The 17559-nt window shown below is 46.9% G+C and overlaps 1 protein-coding gene across 3 annotated transcripts in view; it reads right to left on the minus strand.

Annotated features, from left to right (window-relative positions):
• The window catches only part of LOC124555521 (organic cation transporter protein-like), a 241744-nt gene that overhangs the window by 126785 nt on the left and 97400 nt on the right, over positions 1–17559 (minus strand). For all 3 annotated transcript variants that reach the window (XM_047129472.1, XM_047129473.1, XM_047129471.1), the window contains exon 3: positions 12750–13011. In XM_047129472.1, coding sequence (XP_046985428.1) covers positions 12750–13011 — 262 coding nt within the window. The remainder of the gene's footprint in view (positions 1–12749; positions 13012–17559) is intronic.

Consider the following 17559-nt stretch of genomic DNA (forward strand, 5'->3'; position numbering starts at 1 on the left):
AACATCGACGAGTCAGCACATTCGTTCCCCATGGCATTGCCTCATCTCACTGAGCTAATGGGACAGCTTCAGCAGAGAGCAGAGTTCAGGCTACCTGTTCTGCACGCAGTTATAGCGTTGCCAGCTCACGATCACCGTTTCTTTTAAATCGCATTTCTATTAATCCTATTGGTGCGACTAGGTTTTGATAGATACATTTTTGTCTTCAGTTGGGATGAGGAAACGCATACCGACCGGGAAGTGCGGCATTTTTTCATCACCCTTCCGTAGACGCCACGTATGGAATATGAAGGAAAGTTAAACATTAGGCATCAGTTTCTGACGGTCGGCGATCTGCAGGATGGCCATCAGAGGATCCATTGTTTACCCTTGACTCAGATGCTCTCACCCACACTTCAAAAGCACCGCCCTGGTGAATTATGCTTATGGTGGTCGTGAGTGGGCACCCAATTGAGTTTCAGTCGGACCTGGTGGCATTGGTCAGTCTAATTAATCTCTAATGGACTGTCCTGCGTTGCAACGACTGCTTCGTCAAGCAGTATCCTAAAATGAGGTGACGAAAGTAATGTGATATCTGCTGTCATCGCGTCTGACCTCCTTTTGCCCAACGTAGTGCAGAAACTCCACGTGGCGTGGACTCAAGTCGCCCATGTTGCGTCTAAAGCCATTCATAACTGTGCATGTGTGCTGGTGCAGGGTTTTGTGCAAGAACTGACCTTTCGAGTATGTTCATGTTCAATGGCATTCATGTCGGACGATCTTGGTAGCCCAATAATTCGCTCGAATTGTCCAGAATGTTCTTCAAACCAATCTCGAACAACTGTGGTTCAGTAACATGGCGCATAGTCATCCGTAAAAAATTCCATCGCTGTTTCAGAAAATGAGGTCCGTGAATGGCTACAAATGGGCTCCGAGTAGCCGAACGTAATCATTTCCAGTCAATAATCGATTTAGTTGGCTTTGAGGACCCTGTTTATTCCATGAAAACACAGACCACACCGTTATGGGGCCACCACCAACTTAAACAGTGACTTGCTGACAACTTGGGTCCATGGCTTCATTGGATCTACGCCACATTCGAACCGTGCCATCAGCTTTTCCTAGCTGAAATCGGGACTCATCTAGGGTCTAACGGATATGGTAACGAACCCAGGAGACGCGCTGCTAGCAAAGGCACTCGCGTCGGTTGTCTGCTGTCATACCCTATTAGCGTCAAATTTCGCCGCACTGTCTAACAGATCAGTTCGTCGTACGTCCCACGTTGTTTACGTGGTTATTTCATGGAATTTTGCTTGTCTCTTAGCATTGACCATTATACGCAAAGGCTGCTGCTTTCGGTCGTTAGACTGGCCGGAGTGGCCGGGCGGTTCTAGGCACTTCAGTCTGGAACCGCGCGACCGCTACGGTCGCAGGTTCGAATCCTGCCTCGGGCGTGGATGTGTGTGATGCCCTTAGGTTAGTTAGGTTTAAGTAGTTCTAAGTTCTAGGGGACTGATGACCTCAGATGTTAAGTCCCATAGTGCTCAGAGCCATTTGAATTTGAACTTTCGGTCGTTAAGTGAAGGCTGTTGGTCACTGCACTCTCCGTGGTCCAAATGGTTCAAATGGCTCTGCGCACTATGGGACTTAACTTCTGTGGTCATCAGTCCCCTAGAACTTAGAATTACTTAAACCTAACTAACCTAAGGACATCACACACATCCATGCCCGAGGCAGGGTTCGAACCTGCGACAGTAGCGGTCGCGCGGTTCCAGACTGTAGCGCCTAGAACCGCTCGACTCTCCGTGGTGAGTGGTAATGCCTGAAATTTGATATTCTCACCACACTCTTGATACTGTGAATCTTGGAATGTTGAATTCTCTAACGATTTCCGAAATAGAACGTCCAATGCATATAGCTCCACCTACCACTCCTCGTTCAAAGTCGGATAATTCTTGCCGTGCGTTCATAATCATGTCGGAAACCTTTTCACATGATTCACCCGAGTACAAATGACAGCTTCGCCAATTGACTGCCCTTTTTACCTTGTGTTCGTGGTACTATCGCCATCTGTGTAAGTGGACGTCACTATCCCATGACGTTTATAACCTTACTGTATAGTCAGCAGTGCGTTACATTGTGGGAGCAATTGTCCATCTAGCACGTTTTAAGAACATGGACCAGTAACTCACATTGTTAATATTTTTGGGCTAGTAGCTTCTTCTGCTTTTGGATTCGAGATCAGGGACAAAGATCATTTTGTGTCACAATCTGTCCCCTTTCAAGATCTGGACTCTTTGCCATGGTTATATAAAAAACTAGAATGAGTGCTAGTTCTGCAAGGTTCGCAGGAGAGCTTCTGTAAAGTTTGGAAGGTAGGAGACGAGGTACTGGCAGAAGTAAAGCTGTGAGGACGGGGAGTGATTCGTGCTTGGGTAGCTCAGTTGGTAGAGCACTTGCCCGCGAAAGGCAAAGGTCCCGAGTTCGAGTCTCGGTCCCACACACAGTTTTAATCTGCCAGGAAGTTTTATATAGAAAGCTGTTTGACAATACATTAGATCGGACAGAATGTTTCGAGTAGTCAGCAATACCTACTATCTGTCGCCCCAACCCCATTACCTTCACCATGTACCGTAAGGTTATTTCTCCTAGGAAAGGCATTTCTCTTATTTCATCTATCTTGCGGGCCACCCCTTAGTGGTGATTCAGAAGCCATAGAGCGCCGCACGCCGCTGTGTCGATTTTAAACAGACAGACAGTGTTCAATGTGTTGCAGACTTCTATCACACTTCACATCCACAGGAGTTGCTGGCAAAGTTATCAGGGGGCCAATATTTTACCCACATTGACTTATGTAACACATACTTGCGGTTGCCCTTGGATGCCATTTCTCAACGTTTATTAGTGATCAAAAGTTCCTTTGCGCTTTAACGGTTTAATCACTTGCCCTCTGGAAAATCCACAGCCCCAGAAATTTATCAAAGGTATTTGGAGCAACTGAGTAAGAACATGCCACGTCGTATCATCTACCTTGATGACATCTGGGTGATGAGCTTCAAGCGGCAGGATCACTTAGAGAATATACAGGCGGGTTTCCAACGCCTCCTGAAGAGCCTTTGTCGCAAGATGGAGAAACGTAATTTTTTTGCTCCAATGGTTTTTTGGACATGTGAATAGCAAAGATGGCCTCGTCCCTACAGAGAAGTACATCAAAGGCATCATTGCTACAGTCTGGAACCGCGCGACCACTACGGTCGCAGGTTCGAATCCTTCCTCGGGCGTGGATGTGTGTGATGTCCTTAGGTTAGTTAGGTTTAAGTAGTTCTAAGTTCTAGGAGACTGATGACCTCAGAAGTTAAGACCCATAGTGCTCAGAGCCATTTGAACCATTCGAAGGCATCATTAACCTGCTGGTGCTCAAGAATCTGAAGGAGCTCCAGTCCTCTTTCAGCAAGATTTCTTATTACGCTAAGTTCATTCCTCAGTCCACCCATATCTACTGTCCCCTCAACCAGCTTCCCCAAAAGGAGTTGATGGTCTATGGACTTCCAGCAGGGTTTTCAATCCTTCAAACGGTGTTGGTGCTCAGCTACCTGTTAGGCTTCTTTTACGCCAGATAAGACATTAACCCTGGCCTGCGATTTGTCCCAGTACGGCATTGGTGTGCTCCTGCCGCACAGGAACTCAGAAGGCACCAAGCAGCCCATCATTTACACATCGAAGATGCTTCCTGTGGTAAAATTTAAATATTTGCACAAGGAAAAGGAGGAGCTGGAAGTCATTTTCGGTGTTAAAAAGCTTAATGTTTCTTGTATGAAGTAAATCACCTAGTCATCACCGACCATAAGCCACTGATTTCATTATTCGGCCCTCTTTCTAAGCTACCAGATAGGACTGCCCATCGATTGCAGAGGTAGCGAGTCTTTCTCAGTATTTATTGCTAGACATTCATTACCAGTCCGCTACTCAGCATGCTCGTGCAGATACACAGTTGTAGGTGGCAGTGGAACCCAATCCGCAATTCAATCGGCAGGAGGCTCTCGTTTTCCCATTAGACGATATGTTGCAGCAGACATTGCAGGGTTCTCCTTTGATGACGAGGGATGGCGGGCCACTATGGCCACCGACTAGTTTTTCTAGAAAATCGTCTCAGTAATCCTGATGGGATAGGCCAAGCATGCTCCTTCAAGAACGGACGCGGCGTGGTGTACGTATTTCCTACTTTTCTGTCAACCCAACTTTCTCTGGGGGGTCCTAATGCATGCCACGGATGAGAAAAGTTGTCAGTCGTCGTTCCTAAGGCGTTGTGTACTTGTATACTCCGGATGCTGCTTGCGCTGCATTGGGATGTATGAAGGCTTCGGCACGATGGCGTGTCTACTCGCCAGTAAAAAATGCCGTGTGGGTAGGGCCTCCCGTCGTTGATGGATCATAATACTGAATATCTTGTGCAGCCTTCACACAACCAGGCTGTGCTACTGTATCAGTTTTCCCTTTGGGACAGGGTGCACACTGACTTCCTAGACCCTTTTCTGGGAAGCATGTGGTTGAAAAATTATCGTATGGCATCTAAGGATCAGGAAATCCCATCTGGGCCTCCTAATGCAAGTTGTTTATTTGATGCCACTTCAGTGACTTGCACCTCAATGATGATGAAATGCTGATGAGGCCCACACAACATCCAATCCTCGAGTGGATAAAATCTCTAATCCAGCCAGGTAACGAACACAGGTCTTCTGCAGAGCTGTCAGCCATGCTGACCACTCAGTTATGGAGGCAGACAGCTTGTGGTTGTTGGTACTGGATACATTGCCAAATTTGCTGCATGTAGCCACACTGTCGTCCATGACATAGACAGCAATTCTCCGTGATTTGTCAATTATTTTTTCTAGCGAGGGCGCCCTCTGGGCCTACGTATCTATTAACGGTCAGCAATTTGTGATACAGGAGTTTGAGGATTTTTGAATTCACAAGGGTATTCAGCATCTGATTACTGCCGCATTTCACCTGGTTTCTAACTCTGTGGTGGAGTGGTTTATGTGGATCTTTTTCAAGACCCAAATGCTGAATTCTGTTTCTGCCTTGTGCCACGACAATGCATTGTCTAGATTCCTAGCCACGTACCAGGTGACCCTGAGTTAATGGGTGTAGTCTGGCGGAACGTTTGTATGGGCGCCAGCAACAGGGCGTCATTAATGTGTTACACATCGAGTCGCATCCTCTGGAAAGTCATGAATTGGCGTGCTTTCCCCATAGGGCCGTTATTTGGGCCCAGTCATTTGGCCAACAGCAGGAGTGGGTTTTAGGAGTAGAGGTGAGGCACAAATGTTGGCAATTGCTTCTGGGTGGATGTTGTTTAGGAGCAGCTGATCTATCATTCAAATCAGTTGCATCCATGACCTATTTGACCTGCAACGCTGCCATCTCCACATCTGCTGGGTGACAGCGTCAGTGGCGTGTTCGTGGTAGGAGGCTCTCACTTGTGGCAGCGCACTCGTGTGGTGCCAGTCTCACTATGCCCTCCATTGTCCTACTTTCGCCTGTGGAATGAGTTGCCAGTGGTGATCACTCACGCACATTCTTCAGTTTTTCAACGGAGTTTCCAACTGAAACGAGACCATTTTCGGTTATATGTTGTGTGCTTGTAGCGTAAGGATTTAGTATCCTCCAGTGGACATACATACGGACACAGATGAGACAGCATGGGTCTCTTGATAGAGTAGTGTGGAAAGCTACACAAATGGCACCTAGGGAGTATTCCATTCGTGGAACGACTGACACAGGTGTTAACTTGCCACTGATGATGGGCTCTAACACAGAGACTGACTAACACAGATCAGATCTCAAATGCTGTGCTCTTGGTTTCATGCGCTAGTTGTTCTGGTCCTTCTTGCTGGTCACGTTTTGTGCTTTTGTCTATGCCAGTCTCTACACAGTGTTCAGACACTATGTCCTCACATATATTGACGTTCACATCGAGTTTTGCCTCTTCGAGGGTCTAGCTCCCTGGCTTCTGGATAGAGTAACCACCATTGGATAGAGTAGTGAGATTTGTGCTGACAGGATGGTTCCATGGTATTGACCCATCTGTGCAGATACAAAAACAAATATCCACATTACATTGCGATGAAATATGAAGTATCGTGAACGGTCAGCGCAGTGACCATTGTTGTAGCTTTCTTTGACGTGGCGGCAGACAGAGTTTTGTCCAACGACAACATCTGACAGAGGAGTAGCATCATATCATAATACAATTGAGCTGCACTTCTCCATATAGCATCACGATCCATGTGTGGAGGTTCGGAGAAAGGACGTTGCCAAATGGCATTCACCATTGTCATATGGGGTCCAGGACTTGGCGTAATGATGTGAGATGCCTCCTGGTACATAACACAATCACCTCTGGTTCACATAGCCGGTAATCTGGATAACAGGCATTACATTTATAACATCTTTAGGTCAGCGACTGTGCCCTGTCTTCATGGTCTCCGCATGCTACCTTTCAAAAAGATAATGCCAAGGTCATATGTTCAAAAATGTTCAGATGTGTGTGAAATCTTACGGGACTTAACTGCTAAGGTCATCAGTCCCTAAGCTTACACATTACTGAACCTAAATTATCCTAAGGACAAACACACACACCCATGCCCGAGGGAGGACTCGAACCTCCGCCGGGATCAGCCGCACAGTCTATGACTGCACCGCCTGAGACCGCTCGGCTAATTCCGTGCGGCTGCCCGTGATGTCATTACCCGGCTCGATACAGAGGGTGTTCGACTTTTGCCTTGACCAGCATCCGCTCCAGAAATGTCACCCATTGAAAGTATCTGTTCATGGGTTGCAGAGAGACCGACACACCAACCACTCGACAACCACTATGGTTGATTAACTCTGGCACAGAGTTGAAGCAACAGGGAATACCGTACCCATATCTGTAATTAAAGCTCAGTTGCCCTCAATGCCCATCCTAGTTAGAGCCAGTGTTGCTGTCAAAGGCTGCACGGAGGTGGTGGCTCTATGTACTTAAATTCGCATTCTATACATCCCCAAATCAGTTTCAAGTTACTCTCTACTATCTTTTACCACAGAGATGAGAAAACTTACATCTTTTGCAACCGCAATTTATTCTTAAGTACCAGACATGTTTTGCCTATTCACGTTAGGCATCTTCAGTGGTCTACAATGCATATAAAATTACTTAATTACACATACTTTGATGTGAACGTTGTAGTTTATTGGATTTTTAACATCAAGTACGAAGAACATATAACTGGAAGACGACAGACATGGCAATATTATGCCATAACGACAAAACGAAGGGTGTACTCACTCTACAGGAGGAATATTTCACGGAGAAGGCCATAAATGAAAGTGGACTCACTTTCTGTCTCTCTCTCTCTCTCTCTCTCTCTCTCTCACCTCACACACACACACACACACACACACACACACACACACACACACACAGAGAGAGAGAGAGAGAGAGAGAGAGAGAGAGAGAGAGAGAGAGAGGGTAAAAGCTTCCCTAGGTCGAAAGAAGCAAAGCAATGTCTTTAAGTTTTTAATACACAAAGCAGAATCAGTAAATCATTATATCCTAAGCCAAATAAATTCTCTGTTAGTTTGTGTTCCTAAAGATACATCTGTCACATAGTTAAAGAAACTAACAGCGTTATCTATTGGTTCTCTGTTGTACTACGAATGTACCAGCTCCATCCGTTGGTCCTTTAGTATACCATGCCGTGATTAAATATGCAAACTACTTAAGTTAAGCAGACGATTTTGGATAAACTTTACTTTACGATATATTGAGCAAGCAGTAAAGGAAAAAAAAGAAAAATTCGGAGTAGGTATTAAAATTCATGGAGAACAAATACAAACTTTGAGGTTCGCCGATGACATTGTAATTCTGTCAGAGGCAGCAAACTACTTGGAAGAGCAGTTGAACGGAATGGATAGTGTCTTGGAAGGAGGACATAAGATGAACATCAATAAAAGCAAAACCCCTTCCCTCTCTTCCCCCCCCCCCTCCTTCCCGCCATGGCGCGGCATGAGTATCGCATCCTCTTCCAGAACGTTCGCTCCTTCCGCTCCAACAAATACCTCCTCATGCACACCCTCTCCCACCACCAGGTCGACACCTTCCTCTTGAACGAAACCTTTCTCCAACCCCACCATTCTATCCGCACCTCTCCCTATATCCTCCACCGCACTGACGCTCCTGGTCCTCGTGCACAGGGTGGAGTCGCAATTGGCCACCTTAAGCATATCCTCGTCCGGCCACAACCTCTCCTCAATGACCCCACTGAACACCTTATCCTTAGCGTCTTCTTCCCCTCCCTCACCATTACCTGCGCCACCATCTATGTCCACTCCACTGCTCCTCTTCCTTATGACTTCATCTCGCACATTGACCACACCTTCTCCACCTATGTGATTGCCGCCGACCTCAACATCCATAGCTCCACTCCTGCTGCCCTTCGGCGGTGGCATCAGTTCCTCTCCACGATCCAAGGTGACCTTGTTCCCCTTCCCCAGCACACCCGACCCGAAAGTGACACCACCCCTGATGTTGTCATTGCCTCCGCCAACCTCCTTGGGCGTATCCCTGTCGCCGTCCTTGCCCCCACAGGTAGCAATCACCTCCCTGTCCTTCTCACCATAACGTCTGCTCAGCGCGCCCCTCCGGCTCTGCACCCTGCACCCCCTCCCAAGGTCGTCCATGACTATCACCGTGCCAACTGGGATGCCTACCGGGACTCCATCTCCACCCAGGTCGAAAGCCACCCTCTTACCTATCACCATCCTGACAACATCATCCACACCTCGTCCTTCCTTCAGAAAGTAATTACTGACGCCGTGGAGGCCCATGTTCTTACTAAAACCATCCACCCACCCCATCCCACTCTCCCTCCGCAGGCTGTCCTCCTCCTCCGTGAATCCCGCCGCCTCTATCGCTCCTTCTTGCGCACTCGTGACAGGGATACACTCCAACGCCACCGGCACATACGGAATCTTATTACAGCAACGAAACGCCGAGACTGGCGCCAGACCTGCACACAACTCAACGCCACCCTCCCTATCAACTCCTCCAAGTACTGGTCCACCTTCCATCGGCTTACTGGTTCCCTTTCCGCTCCCCACTACTCCCTTCTCCATAACGATCGCCCCCTTCCTGACAACCTCAGTAAGGCCAACCACTTCGCTTCCCACCTTTCCGAGGTCTTCTCTATCCCCGATGATCCCCACTTTGATTATTCTCTTTTCCCCACCGTCATGGAATGTGCTGATACCTCTGTCGCTCCACTTGCTCCTAGTCTCCAGTACTTGGGGCAGTTGCCCCCCTCTGACATAAACGCTCCCATCACAGCACAAGACATTAAACTTATCCTCCGGTCCAAACACAACATGGCCCCTGGTCACGACTGTGTCACCTACCGTCGCCTTCGAGAAAGCCCCTATTCCTTCCTGACTGTCCTCGCCCATCTCTATAATGTCATCCTCTCTACTGGCTTCTACCCTGACCTGTGGAAGACCTCCCGCGTCCTCTTATTCCTCAAACCCAACAAACCCCCTTCTGCCGCCTCTTCCTATTGTCCCATCTGCCTCACCTCTCTCTTCAGTAAGGTCTTTGAATCCATCCTCTCCCACCGTATCCATCAGTACCTTGCTCAACACCACCTCCTCCCCCTTACCCAGTGTGGCTTCCGACCCTCCTTCTCTGCTGAATAGCAACTCCTCAACCTCATTCATCTTCTGTCCCTCCAGCTCAACTCCCGTCGCTCTGCCATTTTTGTTTCCCTTGACCTCCAAAATGCCTATGACTGTGTATGGCAGCCCGGTCTCCTCTTTAAACTCCAAACCTATGCCTTGCCTAACAATTTTGTCCGTCTGGTCGCTTCCTTCCTCTCGCACTGTCCTTCCTATGTCACCCTCCACAACACCAAGTCCCGTATCTTTTATCCCACGGCTGGCGTCCCCCAGGGTTCTGTCCTCTCCTCTCTCCTTTATCTCTTGTATACGGCTGATATGCCCAAGCCACCCCCACCACTCCACCTTCTCCAGTATGCTGATGACACCGCCTTCCTGGCTCTCTATCCTACCCTTCAACGGTATCAACGTACCCTCCAAACCCACCTTAACCATTTCACCACTTGGTGTAACCAGTGGTTCCTCTGTCTCAACCCCTCCAAAACCCAGGCAATCATCATAGGCCGCACCACTCGCTCCTTTTGCCTCCATGATTTCTACCTCACCCTTTATGGTCATCCCATCCAGCTCACCCCCACCCTGAAATACCTTGGCCTCATCCTCGACCGACACCTCACCTGGACCCCTCATATCCAGACCGTCCAGCAGAAAGCCCATTCCCACCTCTGCCTTCTGAAACTCCTGTCTGGCCAGACATGGGATTGCATCCTTCTACCATCCTCCACACCTAAAAATCCCTCATCCGTCCTATCCTCTGTTATGCCAGCGTTGCCTGGATCTCCGCCCCCACCCACTTTTACAAGGCCCTCCAAATCCTTGAACGCCATGCTCTCCGCCCTGCCTTCCGTATCCGCCTTCCTTCCCCCACACGGCTCCTGTATGAACTGATCCCCTTCCCCCACCTATTCCTGTTCCTCCAACATCTCTGCATCCTTTACATTGTTCGCAGGCTTGATCCCCCCCACCCTCTTGTTTCCTCCTTCCTCTCCACCCCCCACCCATTGCGCCTCTATCGCTGTATCCCTCCCTCTCTCCACCTCCACACGCTCCATCTCCTTCATCAGGGCAATTTCCAACGCCTCCCCCTCCAGGATGACGAACTTCGCCATGACATCTACCCTTCCTTTCAACTATAACCTGGCCTTGTTCCCCCCCCCTCCCCAGGGCCCCCTTTTTCCTCTTCCCTCCTTCTCCCTGAGCGGATTTTCCTCCTCCCCCCCTCCCCTGAGACCCTGCACCCCATACTTTCCTTTTTCCTTCCCACATCCCTCCCTACCTGGCCCTCTTCAGCACGCCCCCCGCTCATCTCCCCCATCTCTTCCCCTCCCTCCCTTCTTCCGGTCTCCCTCATCTCCTTGCGCCTGGCAGATCCTCCGTTTTGATCATCAACAGTGTGCCACATCAGTGTTGTGTTTAGTGCTGTTTCTCCTGTGTGTCGAGAGGTGTAATTTTATTTGTGTGCTGCCTTGAGGTTCGCCGTCAGTGTTTGTTATGTGCTACGCCATCCGTCGATACCTTTTATGCTCCAGTCATACTGTGCCTTGTGTTCTTTTAATTGTCGCAGTGTGTGGCTTTTTGTGTGTGCTAGTTTTAAACAGTTTTTTATCTCCATTTTACAGTCACCCCGTTTTTTGTCTATTGCCTTCCATGATGTTCCCCTTTTTTGTATCTATGTTCACCATATTCTCTCCCTTGTTATTTTTAAATGTCTTCTATTGTTTGTTCTATGTTTTTCGGCTGAAGAGCAGCGCCTATGCTGCTGCCAGCCCGCCCCGATGGGGAATTGAAATACAACAAAGAAAAAAAAAAGAAAAAGAAGGATAATGGAATGTAATCGAATTAAGTTGGGTGATGCTGAGGGAATTAGATTAGGAAATGAGACACTTAAAGTAGTAAAGGAGTTTTGCTATTAGGGGAGCAAAATAACTGATGATGGTAGAAGTAGAGAGGATATAAAATGTAGACTGGCAATGGCAAGGAAAGCGTTTCTGAAGAAGAGAAATTTGTTAACACTGAGTGTAGATTTACGTGTCAGGAAGTCGTTTCTGAAAGTATTTGTATGGAGTGTAGCCATGTATGGAAGTGAAACGTGGACGATAAATAGTTTGGAGTAAAAGAGAAGAGAAGCTTTCGAAATGTGGTGCTACAGAAGAATGCTGAAGATTAGATGCGTAGATCACATAACTGATGAGGAAGTATTGAACAGCATTCGGGAGAAGAGAAGTTTGTGGCAAAACTTGACTAGAAGAAGGGATCGGTTGGTAGGACATGTTCTGAGGAATCAAGGGATCACAAATTTAGTATTGGAGGGCAGCGTGGAGGGTAAAAATCGTAGAGGGAGACCAAGATATGAATACACTAAGCAGATTTAGAAGGATGTAGGTTGCGGTAGGTACTGGGAGATGAAGAGGCTTGCACAGGATAGAGTGGCATGGAGAGCTACATCAAAGCAGTCTCAGGACTGAAGACCACAACAACAACAACGATATTTTGTTTTCCGTCATCTGATTTCGATTAAATAAAGCCTGTATGTTGCCCCCAGCTACCCCATTTCATAACCTAATTCCCTTAGCATCGCTTGATTTCATTGGACTACATAATCCTCATTTTACGTTTCTTCAAAATTCAAATGGCTCCAAGCACTATGGGACATCTGAGGTCATCAGTCCCCTAAACTTTGAACTAATTAAACTTTACTAACCATAGGACATCACACACATCCATTCCCGAGGCAGGATTCGAACCTGTGACCGTAGCAGCCACGTGGATCCGGACTGAAGCGCCTAGAACCGCTTGGCGACAGCGGCCGGCTACGTTTGTTGATATTCATCTTTTAACTTACTTTCCAGACGCTATCTCTATGGAATTTCTACTGATCAATTGTAGTTTCAGCTGGATGTGGCACACGTGAAGAAAGTAGTGGACACTTTCGAACTGAAGCCATTTTCATGGTTAGAGGCGGTGCTACGCGGTATCTTCGCGATCTCTCCCGGTGCTTACATTGATACAGCTCCTAAGTGTTGTGGTGTGCCAGGAAGACTGAACTGCATGCAACGCACCTCTCCGGCGATGGTGGCGCGAGGGTTCTCGAAGACCCAGTGCTCGCAGCGTAGAGTGTCATTGGAGAAGAGGGAGGCCGGGCACTCTCCGTCGGGCGCAGCGGTGTCGGTGTCGGTGTCGTTGCTCCTGGCGTAGGCGAGGCAGCGAGCCGGTCGCAGGGCGCCCGCGCGCGTCTCGTGGGGCACGGCGTACCGCAGCCAGCGCGGCTCCAGCTCTAGCCCCCCGCTGGACCAGTCCGCCTCGCACCCCGGAACGTGGCATCTGCACACAACGCGCCTCTGGAGGTACTGTTTCCAACGTAACACCTTCATAGTGAATGTCACTTAGAAGTGCAAATCAGATTATTAATTACTGAAACCTGACAATTATTTAGGAAGGACAGTTTAACGTCCCTTCCAAGAATTAACTGATGAAATTGTAAACGATGACTTTCAGAAAATCACTAAGTATTCCTCTGCAAATGGGATCTCATTAAACTTTGACAAATTACAGTATATACAGTTCCACACAGTAAATGGAATGACACCATTAATAAATACAGACTTCGATCAGATATCGGAAGCTAAGGCAGAATATTCAAAATTTCTAGGTGTATGCATTGATGAGGGGTTGAAGTGGAAAAAAACACACATAAGATCTGCTGAAACGTTTGAGTTCAGCTACTTATGCTATTAGGGTCATTGCAAATTTTGGCGATATACATCTCAGTAAATTAGCTTACCACGCTTATTTTCATTCTCTGCTTTCCTATGGCATCATATTCTGGGGTAACTCATCATTGAGTAAACGAGTGTTCATTGCACAAAAGCGTGTAATCAGAACAATTGCTGGAGCTCATCCAAGATCATCCTGCAGACACTTATTTAAAGAGCTAGGGATCTTCACTGCAGCCTCACAAAAAAAAAAAAAAAAAAAATGTATATATATATATATATATATATATATATATATATATATATATATATATATATATATATATCAATCCGAACGAATTCAAAAGTAATAACAGTGTACATGGCTACAACACTAGGAGAAAGGATGATCTTCACTACTCAAGCTTAAATCTAACTTTGGTTCAGAAGGGGGTAAATTATGCTGCCACAGAAGTCTTTGTTCACTTACGTATTAGCATCAAAAGTCTGACAGATAGCCATATAGCATTTAAATGGAACTTAAAAGCATTTCTGAATTGAAGCTCCATCTATTCGTTAGATGAATTTTTGGATATAGTAAGTGGGTAATTTCCGCACCCCTCACACAAAAAAAGATTACAAAATATTAAGTGTCATGTAATATTTTGAGCAATGTAATATCTTGTATAGACACCGTTTATTTACCTGACACGTTCCACATCATTACGAAGTGTTGTATTCATGATCTATGGAACAAGTACTATTCTAATCTAATCTAATCTTCCAAGCCAAGATCATTAGACACAAAACAGAAGCTTGTGTTGGGGATTTGCCTTAAGCAGTCTTACGGAATCCTCGAAAACCTAAACCTGGGATGACTGGATGGGGATTTGGCCTTGCATTTGGGACTACCGCCAAAGACTGCGGCATCTCGCATCGCAAATATCAGTGACACGTCTCAGCACATAAATTTTGTTATAAGTCTCGCATTTTGGCTTCAGAAAAAGCTTTTTTGAGGCGCTTGCACAACTGACTGATAATGTGACGAAAGTAGGTTCTTCTTTGATTTAACAAATGCATACCATAGAGAGGATCACGCGATATTTCTACTAAGTTTTAAGACTACGAAATTACGGGCAAATCTGAACTATGCCTAATTTCGTACATGGAAACTAGGAAACAGAAGGCTGTTCTCCAATTTCTAACAAACAGATTTGTATCTGACTAGGGTGCTGTACGAGGGGGTGCTGCAGGGCTCTGTTCTGGATCAAATGTTCAAATGTGTGTGAAACCTTGTGGGACTTAACTGCTAAGGTCATCAGTCCCTAAGCTTACACATCACTTAACCTAAATTATCCTAAGGACAAACACACACCAATGCCCGAGGGAGGACTCGAACCTCCGCCGGAATCAGCCGCTCAGTCCATGACTGCAGCGCCCTAGACCGCTCGGCTAATCCCGCACCAGCTGCTCTGGATCCGTTGGTTTTCTCAATAACTACTGGCCAATAAAATTTCTACACCACGAAGATGACCCGCAACAGACGCGTAATTTAACCGACAGGAAGAAGATGCTGTGATATGCAAATCATTAGCTTTTCAGAGCATTCACACAGGGTTGGCGCCGGTGGTGACACCTTCATCGTGCTGACATGAGGAAAGTTTCCAACCGATTTCTCATACACAAACAGCAGTTTACCGCCGTTGCCTGGTGAAACGTCGTTGTGATGCCTCGTGTAAGGAAAAGAAATGCGTACTATCACGTTTCCGACTTTGATAAAGGTCGGATTGTAGCCTACCGCGATTGCGGTTTATCGTATCGCGACATTGCTGCTCGCGTTGATCGAGATCCAATGACTGTTAGCAGAATATAGAATCGGTGGGTTCAGGAGGGTAATACGGAACGCCGTGCTGGATCCCAACGGCCTCGTATCACTAGCAGTCGAGATGACAGGCATCTTATCCGCATGGCTGTAACGGATCGTGCAGCCACGCCTCGATCCCTGAGTCAACAGACGGGGACGTTTGCAAGACAACAACCATCTGCACGAACAGTTCGACGACGTTTGCAGCAGCATGGACTATCAGCTCGGAGACCATGGCTGCGGTTATCCTTGACGCTGCATCACAGACAGGAGCGCCTGCGCTGGTGTACTCAACAACGAACTTGGGTGCACGAATGGCAAAACGTCATTTTTTCAGATCAATTCAGGTTCTGTTTACAGCATCATGATGGTCGCATCCGTCTTTGGCGATATCGCGGTGAACGCACACTGGAAGCGTGTATTCGTCATCGCCATACTGGCGTATCACCCGGCGTGGTGGTATAAGGTGCCATTGGTTACACGTCTCGGTCACCTATTGTTAGCATTGACGGCACTCTGAACAGTGGACGTTACATTTCAGATGTGTTACGACCCGTGGCTCTACCCTTCATTCGAGCCCTGCGAAACCCTACATTTCAGCAGGATAATGCACGACCGCATGATGCAGGTCCTGTACGGGCCTTTCTGGATACAGAAAATGTTCGACTGTTGCCCTGGCCAGCAAATTCTCCGGATCTATCACCAGTTGAAAACGTCTGGTCAATAGTGGCCGAGCAACTGGCTCGTCACAATACGCCAGTCACTACTCTTGATGAACTGTGGTATCGCGTTGAAGCTGCATGGGCAGCTGTACCAGTATACGCCATCCAAGCTCTGTTTGACTCAATGCCCAGGCGTATCAAGGCCGTTATTACGGCCAGAGGTGGTTGTTCTGGGCACTGATTTCTCAGGATCTATGCACCCAAATTGCGTGAAAATGTAATCACATGTCAGTTCTAGTATAATATATTTGTCCAATGAATACCCGTTTATCATCTGCATTTCTTCTTGGCGTAGCAATTTTAATGGCCAGTTGTGTATAAATTGCTCAAAGAGTCTTTGGCACCATCTCATGCTTCGCACAGTTTGCGAGTTTTCGATCTCAGATCTCTTTATTTTCTTTTGACCACAGTAAACCTTTAGGTACAGCTACCTGCGTATTGGAGGTCAATGTACATCTGATTTCACTGTGTGGTTCAATAGAACGCGTCATGTCTACAACCGTCAACGGGACAATGCGAGCTGTGTATAACGTTCAGTTTGTCAGCATCCCTCGAACGGCCATGCCACGCATAGACCGTGCATGAAGTGCCACTAAACGGAAGATGGATTGCGAGTGCGTGATGTACGCCGAACTGGTGTACATCACGCTGACTTCGTTCTAACACTGATCCGCTATGAGACACAAAACATTGACAATCTGCGGGTTGTTTCTTGCAAAGAAGAAAACAGCAAGCAGTCATTGTTAATACTGCCATTCATTCACACAAACAGCACCGTTACCGGTTTCGAGGAAACAGTTTCATCTTCATACGGCTGTCCACGTTTAGATACACATTTTCTGTTGCTTACATTAGTTTTCGGCTGTTTACTTGTATCCGCCCTTGTGGTGAAAGTTCCTTGAAATGGTCGTGCTCAGCAGCAGAAAAAAAAAGTGAGAAGCATTGTACTAACTGTACCTAATAGTCCATGAAAATAAATCTTTATGTCGAAAATCTCGTCTCACAATTTTTTAATGTTGACTGCTTGTCTTCATCAAATAGTGAATGGCACTTTTTTGCGCTCGCTCGCACGCACGCACGCACGCACGCACGCATGCACACACACACACACACACACACACACACACACACACACACCGAAAAGTGTTTGCGAATCGGAACCAACGGTGGACATTGATTGCGATGTGTAAACTGTCGTCCATGTGGCAAAATATTTGTTGTGTTTAGTCTCGTGGCAGTGACACTTAGAACAGTTTCTTAGAACATATGAATTCAGTCCACTTGAATATTGGCTTCACCGTGTATGTTGGGACATACCGTTTATAGAAAGCCAACTGTCTCTTATTTGTATCTTCAGGCTGATATTTGTTACCATCCGGCTCAGTGTGAAGGAGTTCTTAGGTCCTTGGTGTATAGGTCTTATGTCATCTCGAACTCTGAAAGTTTGCCAGCTGAGTTACTCCACGTCGAAGCCACTTTACACCGGAATGATTATAGTGAAAGACAGATCAGATTCACAAATCAAATGTTCAAATGTGTGTGAAATGTTATGGGACTTAACTGATAAGGTCATAAGTCCCTAAGCTTACAC

This window comes from Schistocerca americana, chromosome X (genome assembly GCF_021461395.2).
Source record: "Schistocerca americana isolate TAMUIC-IGC-003095 chromosome X, iqSchAmer2.1, whole genome shotgun sequence".
Lineage (NCBI taxonomy): Eukaryota > Metazoa > Arthropoda > Insecta > Orthoptera > Acrididae > Schistocerca > Schistocerca americana.